The 16892-nt window shown below is 49.2% G+C and overlaps 1 protein-coding gene across 1 annotated transcript; it reads right to left on the bottom strand.

The window, feature by feature from the left end:
• Window positions 1-3296: 3296 nt before the first annotated feature.
• On the bottom strand, window positions 3297-11194 carry LOC130878792 (serine protease 41-like). Its single transcript, XM_057776918.1, has 5 exons — window positions 11128-11194; window positions 10589-10757; window positions 9343-9623; window positions 3885-4042; window positions 3297-3518 (listed from the first exon to the last, which is right to left on the bottom strand). The coding sequence occupies exons 1-5, from the start codon at window positions 11192-11194 to the stop codon at window positions 3297-3299; spliced, it is 897 nt and encodes a 298-aa protein (XP_057632901.1).
• Window positions 11195-16892: the final 5698 nt, after the last annotated feature.

Raw genomic sequence — 16892 nt, forward strand, 5'->3', positions numbered from 1 at the left:
GCCTTGAGCTACCACATTTGGCCAATATTCCTTTTATATAGAGAAATTTAAAATAATGCTAAAATAGCAATGAGCAGTCCTGAATGTCTGTGGCTATGAGCTGACATGAGACTGATGGCAATGGAACTCGGTGTTATGGTTTAAATAAAATGTGTAGCTTCCCTGAGGGTGGGCAGCGGCAGCAGGCCATGAGACCACGCCGCAGGTCCCCGAGCAGCAGCAGGCACGAAGGCAGCCGGGTTCCAGGCAGGGAGCCCCCGAGTGGCCCATAGGCAATGAGGGCCAGTGGGTTCTAGGCACAGAGCTGCATGGTGGGTGAGAGAGACTGAGACTGGTGTCATTCCATGTAGAGAAAGTGGGTATTTATTTCGTGGGTTATGGAAGGGAAGGGGGGAGGGGGTAAGGAGAGAAGGCAGAAGAGCAGGGGTGGGGGAGATGAGAGGAGCCATGGCAGCAGCTACCACCTCTTTGGGAGAGACAGAAAAGGAAAGAATTGGGCTGCAGGCAGGAAAGAAGATCTGCTTGTCTTGGAGGTGGACAGGGGAGGTAGTGGGTGGGGCTTGTGTCTTAAAGGGACAGGACACAGCATTACACCCAGGTCCTCTGGAAGAGCAGTCTAAACTGCTGGGCTCCAGTCTTTTATTTAGTTTTTGAAAGGGAGGCAATTTCTCAGGCACCAAATATGCATATTGTGGTGCACAGATAGACATTTTGGCAAAACACTCATACATATTAAAAATGAGCTGGGTGGCAGCGGCACACACCTTCAATCCCAGCACCCAGGAGGCAGAGGCAGGTAAATCTCTGAGTTTGAGGTCAGCCTGGTCTACAGACTGAGTTTCAGAATGGATAGGATCACACAGAGAAACCGTCTCGAAAAACCAAAACTAACTAACCGAACAAATAAAATAATAATAACAAAAGAAAAGCAAAAGAGAAAGAAATTCCTTAGCAATTTTTTGTAATTTCAGGAGCCACTCAAAATCACATATATGGTCACTGCTCAGCCACCTACTGTGGCTTCCTTGGAGATTCCACACCTGTGTCTTCTCTCTTCCCTGAGCACTCTCCTTTCCTTTCCTTTTCTCTTTTCTTTTCTTGTTTTTTTGAGACAAGGTTTCTCTGTAGCTTTGGTGCTGTCCTGGAACTAGCTCTTGTAGACCAGGTAGGCCTTGAACTCACCTGCCTCTGCCTCCGGAGAGCTGGGATTAAAGGCGTGCGCCACCACCACCTGGTAGCTCTCTTTTCCTTAACCCTTGTGATTGGTAGTTTTTGTTTGTTTGTCTTTGATGTTTTCAAGATAAGGTCTCTCTCTCTCTCTCTCTCTCTCTCTCTCTCTCTCTCTCTCTCTCTCTCTCTTCTCTCTCTCTCTCTCTCTCTCTCTCTCTCTCTCTCTCTCTCTCTCTCTCCCTCTCTCTCATCTATAGCCCTGGCTGCCCTGGAACACATTAGATTTACAGAGAGCCACTTGTCTCTTGTCTGTGTGTCCCAGTTCAGGAGTGAGTAAGGGCAGTGTGCCACAATGCCTGTGTGATGGTTAATTCACTTATCAACTTCACACTATGTAGAATCACTTCAAAAAGGACCTCCCTCCCTCTTTTTTTTCTCTCTCTTTCTTCAAGACAGGGTTTCTGTGCATCCCTGGCTGTCTTAGAACTAGCTCTGTAGTCCAGTCTGGCCTTGAACCCACAGATACACCTGCCCTGTCCCTTGAGTGTTGGGATTAAAGGTGGGAGCCACCTCGCTGCAGCAAGGAGGTTTAAATCTGTCTGTGTGTGTGTGTGTGTGTGTGTGTGTGTGATCATCTGATTATGCTAAGTGATGTAGGAAGAACCCAGTCAAAAAACCCTGTTTGTTTGGTTTTGGTTTTTCGAGACAGGGTTTCTCTGTAGCAGCTTTGGAGCCTGTCCTGAAACATTTCTTGGTTTGAGTTCTAAACTGTAGAAAAAGGGAGAAAGTGGGCTGAGCAAGAGCAAGCATGTGTGGGTTTACCTCTCTCTCTCTCTCTCTCTCTCTCTCTCTCTCTCTCTCTCTCGTCTTCACTGTGGGTGTAACTGACTGTTTCAAGTTCCTGCTTTGACATCACTGTAATGACAGACTACAGCCTGGAGCTGTGAGCCAAGTAAGTCCCTTTCCCCTCAGGCTGCTCCCCCGGGACGGCGTCACAGCTACAGGCAGGAAGGTCAGACACCCCATGCACAGGTCTATGCTAAACCTTCTTAATATCTACTTCCTACTAGCTGTGCTCGTAGGCTTTTATCAAATTGACATAGTCTAGTAAGAAGGGATATTGAGAAAATGCCTCCATAAGATTTGTCTAGGCATAGTGGTGCCTTTAGTCCCAGCACTCGCGAGGCAGAGGCAGGCGGACCTCTGAGTTGAAGGCCAACCTGGTCTATGGAGCGAGTTCCAGGACAGCTAGAGTCTGTCTTGAAACACAATCTGGAGGTATTGTCTTGATTAATGACTGATGTGGGAGGGTACAGCTCACTATTGGCAGTGCTATCCTTTGGGGGTGGTCCTGGGTTTTGTAAGAAAGCAGGCTGAGCAAGCCACGAAGAACCAATTCCTCCACGTCTGTTTCAGTTCCTGACCCCATGCTCCTGACCCCATGCTCCTGACTGCCCTTAGTAGTGGGGTGGGACCTAAGAGTTGTAAGGTGAAATCAACCCTTCCTCCCTAAGTTGCTTTCGGTTGTGGTAGCTTTTTTTGTTGTTGGGGGATTTTTCAAGACGGGGTTTTTCTGTGTAGCCCTGGCTATTCTGGAACTCATTCTGTAGACCACCTCAAACTCAGAGAGCAGTCTCTTCTGCCTCCCAAGTGCTGGGATTGAAGGTGTGCATCCTACTGCTCGGCCATGGCCTTCGCCCACAGCAACAGAAGCTCTGACTAGACGCTTTCTATCCTGAAATTCTGTGTGCATGTAGTCAGGAATCTCAGCTTCACATGGGCAGAGCTCCGGAGGAACTTTGCAGGCCACTGCAGGTCATTGCAGCCAGCACCGTGGAGCTGAGTCTCCAGTCCACACTATAGTCACTGCAACCAAAGCCTAGACAAGCTATCACGGGGCGTGGGCTGGATTGCTCAAGGCGAACACAGGGTAGTGTCCAGGAAGTCACCGGTTCTCCATAACGTTCTGCACAGGCCAACTCAGATGTGCGCAAGAGTTTATTGACAAAGGAGATAGAAGACATAGGATGTCCCTACCCAATACTGAATGTTCTGGGGTTGGGGGAAGTGAAGCAGTACGTTAGCCCCGAAGCTGCAGCTTCATGGGCTCAGGTATGCCTCAGAAGTCAGGGAACCTGGAGCAGAGCAAGGGACAGCAGTGGCAGCACCAGAGCAGACCTGACTGCACTGTTGAGGACCATCATGGTCTGGATCCAGCTGTAGTGCTGACTCACGTTGGTGTAGAGGCCAGGCAGGTTGGGCCGCCCACAGCCTACTCCCCAGCTCACGATTCCAATCTGATACCAGAGACCATCCATGCTGCAGACCAAGGGTCCTCCTGAGTCACCCTGAGGAGCAGCATGGGTGAGCCTGAGAGTTGGTAGGTGGGGCTGGGGAAGAGGCCATGGGGACAGGGAACACCGTCGGGCAGAGGACTGGGTGAGGATCCTCCTTCTCCCCCTGGCAACAGCAGAGCTTCAGCCACCTTATCAGGAAAGTAGGGCCATGGCTTCTACCTCTGAGGGGCTCAGGGATGGAGAAAAATATCGTGAATAGAAAATGAGAGGTATGTTTTTGGGCTGGGTGGTTAGGGGCTGTAGGTGATTTGCCTGGATGAACCCTAAGGACATGTTGACGGCAGATGTGGAGAGAGCCCTCAGGTCTTGGGTGAGGCAGGGTGGGTTTCCTCAGAGGGGGAGGGGAGGCACACTCACACTGCAGGTGTCCGCACTGCCATCCTCAGCACCAGCGCAGAACACGTCACTGCTGATGAAGGGGTGGAGAGAGGGACTCCTGAACAGCTCACGGCATCTGCTGTCGTTTAGGATGCTGACCTGCACTTCGCGGAGGTGGTAGGGTGGTGGCAGAGGTTCTGGGAGGAGGACAGACAGAGCACCGTATTAAGGTCTCCTCTACTCTCTGTGGGAGGAGGAGTGGGGAGGGCACACCTTCCATGGTAGTGGTGCCCCTGCTGATCACCCCACTCCATGGACAGTCCATGAACAGAAGGAACCGGTGGGTAGACAGGCAGATACGGAGAAGCTTCCCTGAGTCCCGGTCCCTCTATTTCTGCAGCGGAAGGACTAGCTCCTGAGTAATCCAGTGGAGAAATTCTGCCCAAGCACAGGTGGGAGGTCCTAGGGATGCTGAGAGAGATTGAGATTATGGGACCCAAGGTGGAAATCCCCACATTCACAGGCTTGGTGGCACATGCCTAGGATCTCAGCACTGAGGCGACAGGATTGTGGGTTTCAGGCCAGCCTAGACTACAAAGCAAAACACTGTTCTAAAAGTATTCCCACGGTTAGGACTGGAAAGTTAAGAGCATTTGCTGCTCTTGCGGAGGACCCAGAACCCGCATGGAGACTCACAGCTGTCTGTAACTCTATCCTCAGGGGATCTGGTGCCTCTTCTGACCTCGGTAGGCTCCTGTATGCATGTGCACACACATATATACACACTCAGGTACACACACATACACATAAAATAAATGCCTAAGAAACAATCCTAGGGCCCATAGAATGGCTCATGGGTAAAGGCACCCGAGTTCAAGCCTGACAACCTGAGTTCGATCCTTACAGTCCCCTATTACTGTGTTCAGTCCGCAGAGCCTATGTGGGTGCTGGATGTGGAGCTCTGTGTCCATAATCTCAGCGTCCCTGTTTCAAAGTGGGAGGCAGAGAATGCATGGGCCAGCCAGGCCCGGGCGCACCGTGCTACAGTAAAAACAAGAAAAATAAACCAGGTGGTGGTGTGCACACCTTTAATCCCAGCACTTGGGAGACAGAAGCAGACGGATCTTTGAGTTCAAGGCCAACCTGGTCTACAGAGTGAGTTCCCGAACAGCTAGAGATGCACAGAGAAACCTTGTTTAAAATTAAAATAAAAAAAAGAAATAAGAAAAATACATAAATACACAGTGCTTCAAAACCCTGATCTCCATTTGTGTATACCACATGTACCCAAAGGTCTCTCTCACGCACACACTAAAGAAAGATTAAAATATTCCCGAAGTCGGTGAAAGACAAAGGACAGATTCAAGAAGGGAATAAGCTCTAAGTAGGACAAGCTCAGAGAAACCCACTCAGAGGCACGTCATAAACAGACTGTCACCGACAAGGCCCTGGGGGCAGGACCCGAGCTCTCTGCCTGACAGTCTAGCTTACTTGGTGAGTAACCGGGCCAGCGAGAGACCTTGTGTCAGAGGAGGTAGGTGCCATTCCCGAGAACGACACCTGATTGTCCTCTTCTGGCTACCACGCACAGACATACATGTTTGTTTGTTTGACACAAACTGTTAAGAGAGAAGTGAGTTGTCAACTTCACCTCAAGGGGACTTCAAGAGTCAGTTTGCTGCTCAGAAACCATGGAGGCTCCCCGCCCAAAACCCACCACCACCACCACCAAAACAAAACAAAACAAACAAAAACCAAAATAAATTGGGCGTGTTATAACAGGCTGCTAATCCCAGCATTTAGTAGGGATCAGGTTGGAGGATCAGAAGTTCAAAGCCATTCTCAGCTAGTATATAGAAAGTTTAGGATCAACTTGGGCTATTTGAGACCCTACCCCAAAAACAAAACAAGGAAGACAAAGATTAACATGCCACAGACCAAAATTTATGCGAAACAGCAAAAGCAGTTTCAGGAAGAAACTGATAGTTGCCAATGCTTACATTAATGGAAAGGAAACCACAAACCAACAACTTCCCTTCATATCTAAGAAAATAAGAAAAGAGAAAATTAAATCCAGAGCTGGCTGGCTGGGCAATGGAGGCGCACACCTTTAATCCCAGAACTAGGGAGGCAGAGGCAGGCGGATCTCTGTGAGTTTGAGCCCAACCTGATCTACATAGTAAATTCAAGGACAGCCAGCTATACAGACTTTATCTTAAAAATAAATCAAATCAAATAAATAAATAAAAGTAAAAAGAACCAAAAAGGACTCTTCCAAGGAGGCCACACCCATGCTCTTTAATTTTTTTAAAAAAATTATTTATTTATGGTGGGGGAGTATGGTGGAAGTCAGAGGGCAACTTTCGGGAGCCAGTTCTCTACTTCTACCGCGTGGGACCTGGGGATGAAACTCAGGTGGTTAGGCTGGAAGCAAGCCTCTTGGTCCTCTGAGCCATCTTGTTAGCCACACTAGTGCTTGTGAATGCTTCTTTCTTTCTGTGCATCTCTTTCTTTTCTTTTCTATTTATTATGTATACAACATTCTGTCTGCACATATGCCTGCAGACCAGAAGATGGCAACAAATCTCATTATAGATGGCTGTGAGTTGAACTCGGGACCTCTGGAAGAGCAGACCACTGAGCCATCTCTCCAACTCTGAGCATCTCTTCCTTAACAGTTGTGCTAAAATTATATTAAACTATCTTAACAAGCCCCAGCTCTATTTCATAAAAACAGTAGCACAAACAAACAAAAAAGGACAACAAGGAAATACCAGGAAGAGCTGTATGCCAGCGGACAGAGTCTACCCACCAAGACAACGCAGAGAAAGCCCTGTGCCTCATACACTATTAAGTAGATTTAAGACAGACCTATAATAAACAAAGAGGGACTTAGTAATCAACATCCCCCAGCAAAGGAAGGTGCCAGGGGCTTCACTGGTGAATTCTACCAACATGTGAAGAAAAAGGAGCTGCATGCAATCCTTTCTGAACTCCCCCCAAAAACAGGTGAAAGAGAGAAACTCTTCCTGATTTCCACACTAGGCCACAGAGTGAGACCGGGGGCTGAAGCCGGAAGAAGACTAGAGGATGTTTTCAGTTTTTTGAGACAGGGTTTCTCTGTGTAACAGTCAGTCCTGGCTATCCTGGAACTCACTTTGTAGACCAGGCTGACCTCGAACTCACTGAGATCCGTCTGCCTCTGCCTCCCGCAGTGCTGGGATTAAAGATGTGTGCCACTACTGCCCGGCTCTGTATGAACATCCTAAAGCCATATGTAGGGGCGCATGCCTTTAATCCTAGCATTTGGAAGGCTGAGGCAGGTGGATCTCTGTGAGTTTGATGCCAGTTTGGTCTACATGGTGAGTTCCAGAACAGTCAGGGCTTTGTAGAGATAAATAATGAAAAAAGAAATGAATATTTTGCAAAGATCTGAGCATGCAGCAACTGAGCCCGTCAGCGCAGGAAAGGACTGCGATCCATGAGCAGGTGCAAGGGAGCGCTGCCAAGGAAAACTGGCACACACTGACGGAATGAAGGGAAAACAGTCTCCATCTCTGCCGAGAGCATCCGACGCAATTCTACACTCTTTCACATAACCAAATCAGAATCCAATAGCCAGGCACGGCAGCGTGCGTCCACAATCCCACTGCAGCGAAGTGCTGACCTTTGGCCTTTGGTCACATGAATGTGCACACTTGTGTACTCATGGACCTGCACACACACACTAAGATGTACATACTCCCCCCCACTCCAAGAAATACAAAATTCCGTGCTCTTTTGTGATAAAAGTACTAAGCAAGCTGGGATCCAAAGGAAACCCACGTCCACAAAGCCACAGCTAAATCACACTCAGTGGTGAAAACCAAAATGCTTTCCCTCCAAGAGTCATAATGAGGTGGGGATGCCGCTGTTGTGCACAATATTCTGGAAGTTTCAGCCACAGCAATTAGGTAAGAAGGAGAAATTAGGGCTGGTGAGATGGCTCAGTGCAAAGCCTGAGGGCTCAAGTCCACTCCCTCTTAATGGAAGAAGACCAACTCCTTTTGTAAGTTGCTCTCTCTCTCTCTCTCTCTCTCTCTCTCTCTCTCTCTCTCTTCTCTCTCTCTCTCTCTCTCTCTCTCTCTCTCTCTCTCTCTCTCTCTCTCTCACACACACACACACACACACACACCACAGCACACCACACACACCACACCAGACATATACACATAACACACACTTGCACACACATACAGCACACATATAACGCACATGCACATGGAGTAAACAACATAGTTTTTTGTTTTAAAGAAAGAAATAAAGGCATTCAAGTTGGAGAGAAAAAGGGGTAAATCTTCAAGATGGGATTGTTACGTGAAAGAAACCAGACCCACAGGACCCCAAACTATTCCCCCTGTGGGCAGTATCTGAAAATGATGGTTGCACACTCAGAGAGCTGGGTCGTGGTTATCAGGGCTGTAGGGAGGGGTTAATCAGGAGTAAAAGCTGAGTGTGAATGAAGATCCCTAGTGGGACAGTATTGTGAACGCCCTAAGTGGTTCCTTCATGGTATGTGAACTTAAAAAGAAAGAGAAGCAGTACCCACAAGTGCCACAGGGGGGCAATATGAAGACACTAATTACATGAGAGAACCCCAGCAGAAAAGGCCATCTTCTCTGACTATCCAGGGACAGAAAGAGGGTCTGGGCTGCCAGGGGCTACAGAATCCAGGGAAATGAGGGGACTGAAAGAAGTGACAGAGGTTATGAGGCTACATGTAGTCCTGCGGTCAGTCCAGCCTGGTCTCAAACTTGCTATGCAGTCTAGACTATGGAGTCAAGGATAGACTTGAACTCCTGACCTTTCTGCCTTCAGTTCCCAAGTGCTGAGATTACACCACCTTGCCTACCGAGGCTTTGGATGTCCTGGAACTTGCTCTGTAGACCAGGCTGACAGGCTTTCTTTTTGAAATGCTGAAAATGCTGTAATTAGAATCGGTGGCAGTCTATGGCTTCACCGCTCTGAACATGCCTGATCTTAGAAGCTAAAGTGCTGAGGGGTCACCTGGTCAGGACAACGGTGACAGTTTCACAACTTTGTGACCACACTACTGACCTCTGAACTACACTACAGCACTGTGCACGTTCATGTTTTGAAGTAAAGTAAATCTCAGGGTAAAGAAGACTTTCCTCACAAGGCGGTGAGTACTCATCCCGGCTGGCTGGGGATTGCAGGCCTGGCTAAGTAAGAGTCCCTCTCTTGCAAATTTGGCCACTGGACCACACCTGCTCTAGAAGAGAAGGAAGCTCCTTACAGGCCGGAACAGGAGAAAGGCAAGGAGGGGAGAATGAGAATGGGGGGCGGGCAAGTAGGAGGATGGGCAGGGAGGTGGGCGGGCAGGCAGGCAGGAGACTTGCAGAGCTCCAGAGGCCAGAGAAGGACTTTGGGACCTGCTGTGGCTAAAACAGGGACCAAAGTTAGCCTGCCCACATGCCCATCCCTGTCCTAGGCTCACTCTTATTCTCCTGAAGGACTCCCCAGCCGGTCACCCAGCAGTCAGGCTGCTGCTGGAACACGAAGGTGGAGGGCAGCACGCAGATGGGCTGGATGTACTTGCTATAGGTGACCGAGGAGGCCAGCCTCAGCAGGGCGAGGTCGTGGAACCTCATGGTGTCTTCAGAGTTTACAATGATGTCCTTCACCCTGTACCGGCCAGAATAGGCCTTCCTGTTCCAGAAAGAAGGCTTGGAAGTAAGCTGTCCAAGCTGGACTGTCCACTTTTCTGGGTCAAGGTACCTAGCATGGAAGAAGAAAGTGATCAGGACCCTCAGGAGGAATGCTGGCCCCCTGGGCACCTGTGTGAGGGGCACCACGGGGCCAGTACTACGTGTTTGCTCATTGCCAATCATTAGCAAATCTTTCTCTTGGGGCTAAGGACCCCTTGTAGGAACAGAGCCTAGACCATGACCATGGTTCCCAGTTCCTGGGGATCAGAGAATCAGGAAGACCACTGACCCCAGTGATCTCATCACTTCCTAAGGACCCTGCCTGTACAAGTCGGAGACGACTCAGAAGATGGAGAGGCTGCTGTGGGGCCCGGACAGAGTAAACATCTGGATTGGGGCTGGGGATGAGACTCAGTTGACAGCGCTTGCTTAGCAGCGTGAGAATCCCAGGGTTTGAGCTCCAGCATTGTACAGATCAGGCATGGCGGTGCATGCCTGCCATCCCAGCATGCCATGGGGCAGAGCCAAGAGAACCATCCTCAGCTACACATAAAGTTGAAGGCCAACCTGAGCTATCCACTTCAAAAAACGAGCCAAGCAACCTTGGTGTGGGCCTAACATCGGCCTCTTCCTCCAAGGGGAGGGTGGGGATGAGACTTGTGCCTTCCTGATTCGTTTTGGTTGGGGGCGGTGGGTACAAATGAATATACCCGCACCCACATGAGATGTTTCAGTAAACATCTTTTTTTTTTTTTTTTTGGTTTTTCGAGACAAGGTTTCTCTGTGGTTTTGGAGCCTGTCCTGGAACTAGCTCTTGTAGACCAGGCTGGTCTCGAACTCACAGAGATCCACCTGCCTCTGCCTCCCGAATGCTGGGATTAAAGGCGTGTGCCACCACCGCCCGGCTAGTAAACATCTTTCTCCACAGGGCAATGAGGAAGGTTATTTGATTGTAACTAGTTGCTGCTCAATTTGGAGCTCAGGAGGCTAGTTCAAGATCGCCGCTCTGTCTGGCCCCTGCCACCCCAGACTCACTTTCTAAAGCAGTGTGCGGCACTGAGCACCCATCGGTGGCTGAGAAGGCTCCCTCCACAGTGGTGGGACTTCTTCAAGCGCAGACTGGCCTGCCATGGCCAGCGCCCTTGCACGGATTCTATCCCGCCCACTATCAGTGGCTTAATGTTATTCCGGCGGCCACAAGGCACTGGAACAGAAAAAAAGACGCCCGTCTGAGCTCTGAGGCAGGCCCATAGCGCCCCCAGGGTACACGTGTGTGGGAGGGAGGGTCCGGGGAGAACCGCACACCCATACACCCCCTTCCTCCCGTATCCTGGGGTAGTGTCGAAGAGATGCCGCCGGAACCCTTCCCACGGGGTTTGCAGACACCCAGCCCTCCACAGAGCCCATCAGTCACTTGAGAGGAGCTTGTTTGTGATGTTCTTGGAACCTGTGGGGGAGGAATGAAAAGATGAGGCCACCTCTATATGTAGGTGTTCCGTAAAGGGATTTCCTCACCTGACGCCTTCGCGTCCCCCATCCTCCCCAGTGCTGCTGGGTGCATCTCCTTAACTCACCAGGTTTCCCCAGCGCCACGCACACCAGCAACACCACCAGCAGCGGCATGGGGCCCTGCACACCCATGGCTGCTCCGCTGCAGTCGGGAGCCACGCCAGGCTCAGTGGCGCCCCCTATGGGAGAAGCGGCAGAACGGAAGCCTTGCTTGGCTACCTTCTCCTGGCCTGACCCCTGACGGGTCGGGTCGCACAACACTCTTTCATGTGGTGCCTCAGCAGCGAACCACAACCATCCTTTTCTTGTCTGAGCCCAGGCGCTGGGCTTTCTCTCGAGGACCAAGGATCTGGCCCTCAGCCAGCACCCCTAGCAGGCCTCAGGGTACACTGGCTTCGAGTCTAGCGCCTTGTTACTTGTTAGAAGTGATGACTTTTTTTTGTTTTGTTTTGTTTTGGTTTTGGTTTTTCGAGACAGGGTTTCTCTGTAGCTTTGGAGCCTGTCCTGGAACTAGCTCTTGTAGACCAGGCTGGCCTCGAACTCACAGAGATCCGCCTGCCTCTGCCTCCCGAGTGCTGGGATTAAAGGCGTGCGCCATCACCGCCAGGCTAGAAGTGATGACTTTTTGCGGGATACTCTCAACAAAGGCTGACCCTATTCGAGGACAGACGGGGTTTAGAGCCCTGTACTCGGTCAGCTGCCATGCACTATGCCCTACACACTGCATGGGGACCGCTAGAAAGTCTTACTTTTTGAGTAAGGGCCTGCCTGGCTGGGCCAATGTAGCCATGCTGTTTTACTTTTTAAATGCCCAGTCAGCTGAGCATCCATACCAAAACCCTCTGTCCCCACAAAACTCAGAGGATTTAATACGTTCATAGTCAAGGTTTGTGCAATAAAGGTCGCTGGTCACAATCAGGCCTAGGCTTCTAGATTTCCTCACCAGTCCAGACGAACGGACCACACTTAATTCTCCCAGTAAGGACCTTTGACTACTCACACAAAGTTAACCCAGTACTGCACAACAGCCAAGAACGAAGACCTGTCCACGGAAGAACCGCACACGCACCAGAAGGACCTATTGAGGAGGCTGAGGCGAAGGATGGAGAAGCCGCTCAGGTGGAAAATGCTGGCTCAGCTGCACCAGGGTCCTGGGCTTGATCTCTAGCACCATGGGGAGGAGCAAAAAACTGTGATAGCTGATTTCAGCCACCCAGCCACACAGGTGACGTACAGACATGCATTCAAGCAAAATATCATACACATAAAATAAAATAAAAAATAAATTAAAAATATATTTGTTTATTTTGGTCTCTTGAGACAGGGTTTCTCTGTGTAGCCCTTTCTATCTTGGAACTTGCTCTGTAGACCATGCTGGCCTCGAACTCACAGAGATCCTCCTCACTCTGCCTCCCAAGTGCTGGGATTAAAGGTGTGTTGTTGTGCCTAGCTTCTAAAAATTATTTTTAATGATTTCTTTGATTTGTGTGTGTGTGTTTATGTGTGTTGAGTGTGTTGTGTGTGTATGATGTGTATTTGGTGTGTGTGCATTGTGTGGTATATGTATGTGTATGGTGTATGAATGTGTGGTGTGTGTTGAGGCGTGTGTGTATGTGTGTGTGTAGTGTACATGATATGTTTGTGTTGTGTTGTGTTTGTAAATGCTTGTTGTGAGTGTATTATGTGTGGTGTGTTTGTTGTAGTGTGTGTGTGGTATATATGGTGTATGTGGTGTCTGTGTTTGTGTGTGGGATGTGTGGTATATGATATGTCTTGTGTGGGTTGTGGTCTGTGTGTTGTGGCGTGTCTTGTGTGTGTGGTGTTGTGTGTTTTGTGTGTTGTGTTGTGTGTGGTGTATTTTATGTGTATGTGGTGTATGGTGTGTCTTGTGTGTGGTGTGTGTGATGTGTGTGTTGTGTGTGTTGTGTGTGTGTATGTTTTAGAGCTGGAGAAGACCAGAAGAGGGCCTTGTCTCCCCTGGGACTGAGGTCATAGTTGGCTTTGAACTGTCTGATGTGGCTTCTGGAAACAGTCTCTGATCCTCTGAAAGCTCAGCAAGCACTCACTCCTGACTGCTGAGTCACTTCTCCAGACCTTCAGTTACATTACAATTAATTATATTATTTATTAGTGTGTGTGTTGGTGCTTACGTGCCACAGCACGAGTGTTAGCTCAGAGGACAGCTTACAGGAGTTGGTTCTCTGCTCCCACTGTGTGGGTTCCAGGGCGAATGCGCATTGTCCGCCTTGGTGGAAGGCGTCTTTACTCTCCGGCCATCTTCCAGGCCCTCCTAAGTTAGTTTTGTCAGGGCATTTTCTTTTTTAAATCACAGCTGTGGGGGTCTCTGCAAACACCAGGGCCAAGAGAGTAAGGATCCGTGAGGGGTGAGGGGCAAGAAGGAAATTCAGTTCAACACGACTCAGTAGCCGGTGTTGGTTCAAACTTCTAGAGTCTGACCGTGGCAGTCTATTGCAGGAACAGTTAAGTACAGTAGTTGGGGAGGGTCTCCTGCTGTAACAATCCCCTGTGCACAGCGAGGCATAATCACATCAAAACCCTTCTCAAAGCACATGTCACTTTTCCCATGGAGATGTGTTCTCGAGACAGGCTGCATGGGTTACCTTAGGGCCCTGGGGAGGATCCGGTGTGGTCTTGGTCATACAGGGAGCACAGAGGTTTAACAGATATTAACTCTATCCTGTCCTTCTTGTGAGATCCTGGGGGAGTCAGGTGTGGCCTACCCCTACAGAGAGCACAGGGGTCACCTAGACTATTAGCCACATCCATTCCCAACCTTCTGGGCAGAAGAGGTTATACATCTATCTCTTCTGGTAGAAGGGTCACCCCTGGTTAACTTTTCTGATTTTCCTAGTACTTTTCAGTGAGCACAAGGACCTTTGTGCTCCCAACACACACAATAGACTAGGACAGCACCCAAAAGAGCTAAGAATTACTGGTGGAAGGTTTGCCTAGCATAGGCAAGGCCCTGGGTTCAACCCTCAGCATTGCAAAGAGCAAATTCCAAGGGCAAAGAAAACTGAGACACTATGTGAGCACAGTCCTTCGGGAGTCTTTTAAATCCTCCGTAGACTTTTTTCTTTTTGTTTTTATGAGACAGGGTTTCATTGTGTAGCCCTGGCGGCCCCGGAACTCACTCTATAGACCATGCTGACCTTGAACTCAGAGATCTGCTTGCCTCTGCCTCTGGAGCACTGGGATGGTAGATGTGTGCCGCCACTGCCTGGCTCCCCTTAGAAAGACTTGAGAGGCCTTTGTATGCATTGAACAGGAATTACGTGGGGACAGAGCAATGAGAGAATAGGTGTGGTTAGAAATGCAGACGACAACTTCTGGTTAAAGCATTGTAGCAGAAGAGACACACGGTAAGACGCACCTAGCTAAAGAAGGAAGTGTTAAGAGAAGCAGAAGTGAGGGGTGTGGAGCTGGTTCACTGGGGCAAATATTTTAAAAGGGTGACATCATGAAAGAAGGTTGTGGAACATAGCTCTCTGGATTTGCATCGATCTGTGTTCAGGCCAGGAGCTAGGACTCAGGTCTCTTTGTGTCACCGTCAATGTGTAGTAAACATTTTCCACACTAGGGCCCGGGGAGATGGCTCAGTCAGCACCGTGCTGCCTAATCTTGGCTGCCAACTTGATCACATTTGGAATTAACTTAAACTCAAGCAGCTGGGCACACCTGCGGGGGGATTTTCTTGAGCCTTTGAGGTGGGACTCAAAATCTGGGCTGCACATTCTGGTGGCAGCCCACACAAAAGGACATGAAAGAAGGGAGTTTCTGCTTTTTGCCTGCTTGTCCTCACCCTCTGTGGCAGGTTCATCTGTCCTGCAGCTGATGAATTTCTTTGTCAATATTAGAATCTACTTCTTCAGGATGCCAGCGTAGACTGAAGACTAGTGAGCTGCCCATCCTCAAGGACTGAAAGACTACTGGATCCTTGGCCTTTCTTTTGAGAGGCAGCAATTGTTGGGCTAGATAGACCACAGCCTGTAAGTCATTCTAATAACTATCCTTTCCCTTCCCTCCCATATCTTCCTTTGTCCTCCCCTGCCCTCCCTGCCCTCCCTGTCCTTTCCTGTCTTTCCCTGTCCTCCCCTGTCCTTCCCTGTCTTTCTCTTCTCTCCCCTCCCCTCCTTTCTCCTTCCCATCCCCCTTCTTGGGGAGTATTATGTGACTTTTCCTGGGAAAGAAAATAACAGATGCCTATTTATCCAAGACAGGATGCCAATGGCAGACCAAAGAAAAGATTCAGTCCCAGCGTAGTTCAGGGAACTAGTGACTTTATTGGGATTATCTTTGAGAACACGGGACACGCAAAGGCAGCTGCATAGCCAAAGTTCACTCTAGATGTGAATGACTCAATTTACAGGTTGTTCTGCCAGCTCTATAACTTTCCTCCCCTCAGCAACTCTTAGCTTCCTTTATAACCCGAGGGAGGGGCTTTATGGATCTTATTTTGCGACTCTCTGAACCCTCCCCACCCCCACCCCGTGTGTGTGTATGTGCACATGCTTCCGCAGGTGCATGTAGAGCCCAGAAGTCAGCCTCGGGTGTCATTGCTCATTCTACCGTGTTTATTCTCTTTCCTTCTTTCCTTTCTCCTCCTCCTCCTCCTCCTTCTCTCTCTCTCTCTCTCTCTCTTCTCTCTCTCTCTCTTCCTTGCTTCCTTTCTTTCTTTTTTTGTTTCTTCCTTTATTTTTTTTCTAGATTTATTAGATTTTATGTTATATGTTTGAGTGTTTTGCCTGCATGGATCTAAATGCACCACATACAGGCAGTGCCCATGAGTCCAGAAGAGGGCATCCGATTCCCTGGAACTACAGTTACCGATGAGTTGCCCTGTGGGTACTAGGAATCCAAGCTTGATCCCCTGCAATGGCACCAGCTGCTCTTAACTGCTGAGCGTCTCTCCAGCTCCCTACCCTGGTTTGTTTGCTGTTTTGAGACAGAATCTCTCTGTGGAGCCTGAGGCTAGCTGAAGAGACTGGTCAGTAAGCACCTGTAGTCTGTCTCCACCTCCCCAGCACTGAGATTACGAGTGTGTGCCGTCATGCCTGGCTTTTTATACACATGCTGGCACTCAAACTCAGGTCTTCAAGTACTAACATCTTACTGACTGAGCTGTTTCCCCAGCTCTGTGGGTTTCCTAGACTACTTATAATTCTCCCTCCTTTCTCTAGGAGGGAAGGTTTCAATTCAGAGGAAACAGCTGTTACGGCAGCGGTGGTGGATGAACCCAGGGCCTCACAAAGGCAGGCAATGCTCTACCACTGGGCTATATCCTCAGTTCTCCCTTTTCATTTTTATTAAGATCGGGGCTCATTCTGCCTCCCAGGCTGGCCTTCCACTTGTGATGCTCTTGCCTCAACCTCTCAAACAGCAAGGGTCACGAACTGTGCCACCACACCCAACTCCAACACCCTTTCTAGATAAAATTCTTACGTTACTATACTTTCAAAAGTGGTTGTGAATTATGAAATGCCAGTATCTTTTGCAAACACAAGAGTCTATCACATGGTTGGCGAACATATTTACTATCTTAGTCTATCACACTATTGATGAACATATTTACCGTCTGGCAGGATTCCAGCAAGATTTCTGTATATCATCCAGTGAGTGCAGATGGGTGGCGATATCCATATTTTCCATTCTCCTCTAAATCAGCCCTTCCTTCATTCTTCCCTCCCTCCCCACTCTCCTCTCCTGTCTTTCTCGGGGTCTCATGTAGCCCAGGTTAGCCTCTGGCTTAGCAGTGAAGAGACCATGACCAACGTCACTCTAAAAAAGAAAATGTCTTAGTTAGGGTTAT

The sequence above is a fragment of the Chionomys nivalis genome, chromosome 7 (genome assembly GCF_950005125.1).
Source record: "Chionomys nivalis chromosome 7, mChiNiv1.1, whole genome shotgun sequence".
NCBI lineage: Eukaryota > Metazoa > Chordata > Mammalia > Rodentia > Cricetidae > Chionomys > Chionomys nivalis.